The sequence below is a fragment of the Manihot esculenta genome, chromosome 13, assembly GCF_001659605.2.
Source record: "Manihot esculenta cultivar AM560-2 chromosome 13, M.esculenta_v8, whole genome shotgun sequence".
NCBI lineage: Eukaryota > Viridiplantae > Streptophyta > Magnoliopsida > Malpighiales > Euphorbiaceae > Manihot > Manihot esculenta.
The window spans coordinates 8,949,892-8,955,891 of NC_035173.2; the positions used below are offsets into that span (position 1 = coordinate 8,949,892).

The 6,000-nt window shown below is 28.1% G+C and overlaps 1 protein-coding gene across 4 annotated transcripts; it reads right to left on the reverse strand.

Annotated features, from left to right (window-relative positions):
* Nucleotides 1–258: 258 nt before the first annotated feature.
* On the reverse strand, nt 259–4,954 carry LOC110629040 (cellulose synthase-like protein H1). Of its 4 annotated transcripts, none has more exons than XM_043949198.1 (9): nt 4,632–4,954; nt 3,840–4,170; nt 3,616–3,744; nt 3,422–3,538; nt 3,109–3,321; nt 1,750–1,885; nt 1,447–1,625; nt 941–1,291; nt 259–872 (listed from the first exon to the last, which is right to left on the reverse strand). In XM_043949198.1, the coding sequence occupies exons 1-9, from the start codon at nt 4,889–4,891 to the stop codon at nt 342–344; spliced, it is 2,247 nt and encodes a 748-aa protein (XP_043805133.1). In that variant the 5' UTR covers nt 4,892–4,954; the 3' UTR covers nt 259–341. The 4 variants fall into 4 exon arrangements, with proteins under 4 accessions (XP_043805133.1, XP_043805132.1, XP_043805135.1 ...); XM_043949197.1 differs by having other exon boundaries at nt 3,840–4,179; XM_043949200.1 differs by having other exon boundaries at nt 3,840–4,193; nt 4,632–4,871.
* Nucleotides 4,955–6,000: the final 1,046 nt, after the last annotated feature.

The window sequence follows — 6,000 nt, forward strand, 5'->3', positions numbered from 1 at the left end:
AAGATAACTAGAAAAATTCTTACCTGCTCAAATATACTATGGATCCAAAATATAGATAAGTGGGTTTTACTATAAAAAAAAATTCATAGGACTCGCATATTTTGCAGTGGACTGATTCAGGTAAGTTTTTTCCGTAAAATAATTATTATTATCTAATAAAAATAAGAATAAATTGAAAAAATAATTAACACCTGTAATTTTACAAAAAATTATAGATAATTTTGGACAAAATAATTTCTAAAAAGCAAAAAATATATATTGTAAAAGAAGGGAGAATGTTATTTATCAATTACTATGAACAAAAATTACAATCAAATACCCAAAAGCCTTAATTAAATGTTTTAATAGGCTCGTTTGCACAGTTCCACAAAAGAAAAACTCAAAACAGCCGACTTGCAAATAGTCGACAAAGGAATTCCATATTTTCCTCTACCAAACAATCCCTTAAGAAATGGCCAGAAATACATCACCACCAAGAAGCTGCACAAAACCTCACCAAATCTTGATTCACAGTGTCTATCACCGGCCGACAACAAAGCCATAACCAGTGCAAGAATTTGCAGCAGCACAATGGTCGTACCAGGCACAAAAATGGGTGACCCATCAAAGGTGAATCTTCCAGCATCAGAATCATCTATGGAAGAAGATTCATCTTTCTGAGTAATTTCGAACACAGTTTCTGAAATGCCGAGGATCTTCAATATTACACTCAACGTTGCAAATAGCCATGCACTCGTTGAGGTTATTATTGACATTCTTTGTCTGTTCCACCATGCACGTAGTGATAATCCAGTTTCAAGGTATTCTAATATGGTGTATATGTTGTAAATCAAGAAAACACCAACATATCCATATGTAGCTGGTTCATCAACCTGCATGCACATAATTATATAAGTTTAAGTAGATAATATGAGAGCAAGCAATTGAGAATTGGGCTCACCTTTGGGAGGAAATTAGAATTGGTGATAATGCAGAAAGCAGGCAACAGGACATAACAGAGCTCAGGAATGGAGCGCAACGCCCAAACAAGAATCATCACATAAGCTAAACACTGCCTAAATTGGAGCTTGGCAGTAAAGGTGGCAACTATTGGGCTCTTTCTGCTGATCAAGATTTCAAGTAAACCTGTGGCCCACCTCTTTTGCTGGGTGAGTGTGGCTAGCCCAGCTGATGGTGCACACCCAAGAAATGGTGGAGGCTCTGGGTTACAATATACTGATTTCCAACCTCTTGAATGGATTGTTAGACCAGTTAATACATCTTCTGTTGTGGATCCATATTGCCATCCCACCTGAAATCCAACTTCTCCACAATTAGCCGGGCAAAATGGTTAAATTTGTCTCTCAACTGTACAGGAGTAAAAACATTAAATTTAAATGTTTTGGCATTGAAATTGAAAGACATATTAAAAAATACGTAAATAAAACACTAGAACCCGGCAATAACCTCTGTGCCCCAGCTGGTGCCGTACTCATAACCACAACCGGCAACCTGGTAAGCTGCCGCAACCAAATTAGAAATGGTTTTTGGAGCATTGGTGTTTCCTTGCAATGCTTGAGCAGCTGATTTGATAAACTCAGTTGAGTTGCCAAATATTTTTAGCATTTCTTTATCACCTAAATTAGCTGCTCATCAAACAAAACGTGATAATTTTAGTCATATTCAACAATCAGGACATAAACCAATTTAAAAAAAGAATAATAATAATAATAATAATAATAAAACGAAAAAAAGCAAAATTGAAGTTACCAGTAACAGAAGTGAGAGTTTTTGCCTGGCCTGCTAACTCATCAGGACATAAACCATAAATTACTTTGCGCCTGTGAAAACATCCTGTTCCACCGTAGAGCGGTCCTTGAATCCCATCGAATCCACGTCCCATATACTAACACAACCAACAAATCAAAATACACATCACTCCATCGTTTACTCCTCTAATTAGCAGAAAAAGCCCAATAATCTTTTTATATTATCAAATCGAAAAAATTATTCGAATCAAATTAATTTAGAAATTTAATTTAGTTTTTTTATTTATTTTGATTTGATTTAATTTTTAATTTTAAAAATTTAAATTAAATTCAATTTTATCAGAAAAAAATCAAAAAAATTAAATCGAATTTATTAGTAATAATAATATATTATTTTTAATAATATAAAAAGATTAGAGGATATTAAAAATAAAAATAAAGTGTAAAAAATAAAAAAAGTATTTTTAATTTTAGATTAGAGTATATATATATATATATATATATTTTTGAAATAGTCCACTTATTTATATTTTGAATTGTTTTATGCAGTGTATTTTTATATGTATCTGAGTTTTAAAAACTATGATTTTTTAAGGATTATGTTTTTATAAAGATTAATAATTAAATATTAATTAGGAAAACTTTACAATACTAGCTCACTAAATACTTGAAGTAACGTTATAATTTATTCAACACTTAAATTTATAAAATTTATAATAATTAAATATAAAATAACTATATTATTAATTATTTATAAAAATAAATAAATAAATAATTTAATTTATTACTAATTATATTTAAAATTTTATTGATTAAATTTTAAATTTTTATAAAATGATAAAATTAGATTAGTCTAATTTTATCAGTTTAGAAAAATTTATAGTACAATTAATAAAGTTTTGAGTATAATGAGTAATATGTATAATCAAAAATTTTTTTTAATAAATTATTGATAATATAATTAATTTATATTTAATTACTATGATTTTTATAAAATTAATATTGAATATATTATAATTTTAGTTAAGTATTTAAAATGTTAATTCTACTCTTAATAAAAATTAAAGAAAGAGTTACTATTTAGTTTTACTATATAAAAAATTTATTAGTTGATTTTTTAAGTTTAAAAAATAAAAAAAAATTAATTAATAAATTTTTTTTATAAATAAAAAATTACTCATGAGTTTTTTATATTGAAAGAATTAAAGAGTAAACACTTAATTATTAAAATTAATAGAGTGATTAATGAATAAATTTTTAAAATTTTAAAAAATTTTAATATATTTTTTAAAATTAAAAAATTAATTAATAATTTTTTTGAAGTAAAATAAAGGAAAGGAAAGGAAGGTTTGAGACGCACTTTTTGCATAACCACTAATTGGTTTCCAAAAGGATCATCTTTTAATCCGTCATAAAAGATCTGAGGGCTCTGAACAAATCCAGCTTCTACTTCCTTCCTCGAACCCAACAACAAACACATTGCATGTCCAACAATCTTTGGATTATTGGCAAACATGTCACAGTCTACGTTTAACATGAAGGGAGCATTCGTCATCAATCCAGACACCCTTGTCTGCAAATAACAATTTAATATTATTAATTAATTAATTAATTAATTAATTCCCATTTTTATATAATAATAATAAATTTTCTTTTTCATAATAATTACTTACTAGGATGTTCATAGCTCCTGCTTTGTAATGATGTGGATGCTTTAATCTCTTCTCTCTTGATACGTAAATCAAGTGAGGCATCCCATGTGAGTCACATTCCTTGTTTTCCCATATAATCTAGAGTACCATTTTGAAAATTAATTAAGAAATTTAGGTTGAATACGTAATAACCAAATAGGAAAAAAATGACCCACCTTAATTATGGTGGGGTGATTTCTGCGTTCTATGTTTGAGAAAACGTCTAGATCACTGATCAGATCACATGATGGAATGCCCTTTTTGGCTGCTTCTTGGATTTTGCGGCTAAGTCCCTCATACTCATCCTACACGGTACACACATTTCAAAAACAAATTCATACAAAGGCAAAAGACAAAGAAAAACTGTAATAGAATACTAGTTGTGTTATAAAATGGTTACCTTCATAGCTTGGAATTCTGGGTGGAACTCTGGTGATTTGTCACTTAGCAACATTGACTCATCACTTGAAAAATACATAAAGGGTGCTCTTACTTGAACATTGTACTTGTTGCAAAATGGAACCCAAAGCTTAGCAAACTTTGAAGTTTCAACCAGAGAATAAAAGGTAAGAGGAGAACAACCATCATCTGATACATAGCAAGCTAGCTTATGGGCTGGATAATCAACTGCCAACAAAGATAACACTGTGTTCATTGTGATTATTGGAGGTTCCAGCACTGGGTCTGCTGTTGTAACAAACATATCCACAGCAGGAACAAGCTCTTCTTCCCTGCACTCACTTTCAATCATTTTCTGTTCAAAAAGCTTCTGTTATATCAAAAAAAAAATAAATTTACTATATAATATCAATAATAATACGGAGAAACTTCGTCGGTCACTCAATTTTAAAAATTATATTAAAATTTTAAAAAATTTATCAATCAGTGTTTCTGTTAATCTTAATCAATTTTAAAAAATTTACTAATTAATTTCTCCTTTAATCTTAATACTTAAAGATTGTATAAAAATTTAAAATGTATTCAATATGAAAGATTAATTAGTATATATTTTTATAAAATTAAAAAGATAATTAAATGAGTTTTTTAATAAAAAATAATTAATTAGTAAATTTTTTAAAATTTTAAAAATATTTTAATATATTTTTTAAAATTGAAGGATCAATTAATAGATTTTTTCATATTATAAGGACTAAAAAGTAAATTTTTTTGGAAAAAAAAAAAAAGTTCTCACCTTTGAGGAAGGCGTTCTGGGTAGGTTTTGTGAACCAGTGGATTCCACTTTAAGTTGACAGTGAGAAGCCAAACGAAGGTGAACCAGGACTCGCATAGGAGGGCAAGCAGCCAAGCAAAACCATGATCTTTGAGAGTGAGAAGACGATAAACAAGGAGAGAAGTTAGAAGGAAGAGGACAGCAATATCCAGAACTCTAAATATGTGGTTGTTACAAGGTATTCTTTCATATGGAGGAGGAGGAGAGACTGTATTGGCCATTGAAAGCAAAAAGGAGAAGCAAGCAAAGATTTGTGTGATTGGCCTGCCAATGTTAGCTCACGAGCAAGAGTTATTTATAGATGTCTTGGTTAGAAGTTGTCTTTTGGCTGTGTTATGAATGTGGTATACAATTATTTAGATATATCTCAATGGAAAAAAAAATTATTTATCAAAAATTAATTCAAGAAAAAATATGTTTAAAATCTTTATAAAATATATATTAATCGTATTTCAAATTAATATAAAATTCATTATTTTTAAAATATTAATAATATTACGCTTAGTTAATAAAATATAATTAAATGTAAAATTTATTTTAAATTTTAATTTATTTATTAATCTGAGTGTATGTGCATGAATCAATTAATTAATTGTCACTTACGCTATCTTCTATACAAGTGAGGGAAAACAGTGGAATATTAATCAATAGTGGATTAAATTTTTAATTTTTTTTAATCAATCGCTAAATTTTTAATTTTGGTCTAATTATATCCAAATAAATAGCATGAGTTTCACAATGGATTAACTCTATCAAAGATTCATTTTTAGAATAAATTTAAAAGTTTCAAATTGATAATAAAAAATATTATCCACCGTTCATCTTAAAAAACCATTATGCAAAATTGAAGTTGATCAAAAGTTCAATAACTACTCATGATAATTAAGAATTCAATAAGAAAAACAATTATAAAAGTTTATATTGCTGATGCTGCAATACCACATGATTTATTTTATTATAGTCCTAGGGCAAGTAGATAAAGCTTATTGATTATTTTTTTTAAAAAAAATTATTTTTTTTTTCATTTAATCCAAATTTTTAAAAATTATTACAATTCAATTCAAATTCTCTAAATTTACTCTTTTATATTTCTAAATTTCCATAATATTTTTTCATTCTAATTTAGTTCAGCGAAAGCAACCACAACTTGGGCTAGGGTGAGCATTCGATCGGTTCGGTTTAAAATCGAACCGAACCAAATAAACCGAAAATCAAAATTTTAGTGTTTATGAAAATCGAACCGAACCCATTTTGGTCAGAAACCGAATCGAACCGAATCGGTCTGATTCGGTTCGATTCGGTTCGGTTTGATCAATTTCGATTTTTAATA

What these genes read in the sequence shown, in the direction of transcription:
- LOC110629040 (XM_043949197.1), bottom strand. Translation starts at nt 4,891, where the DNA reads ATGGCCAATACAGTCTCTCCTCCTCCTCCATATGAAAGAATACCTTGT. An exon ending in AATTAGTGGTTATGCAAAAA is followed by an intron (nt 1,886 to 3,108) that starts GTGCGTCTCAAA and finishes TGGTTGTGTTAG; the next exon opens with TATATGGGACGTGGATTCGA. An exon ending in AACTCTCACTTCTGTTACTG is followed by an intron (nt 1,626 to 1,749) that starts GTAACTTCAATT and finishes TTTGATGAGCAG; the next exon opens with CTAATTTAGGTGATAAAGAA.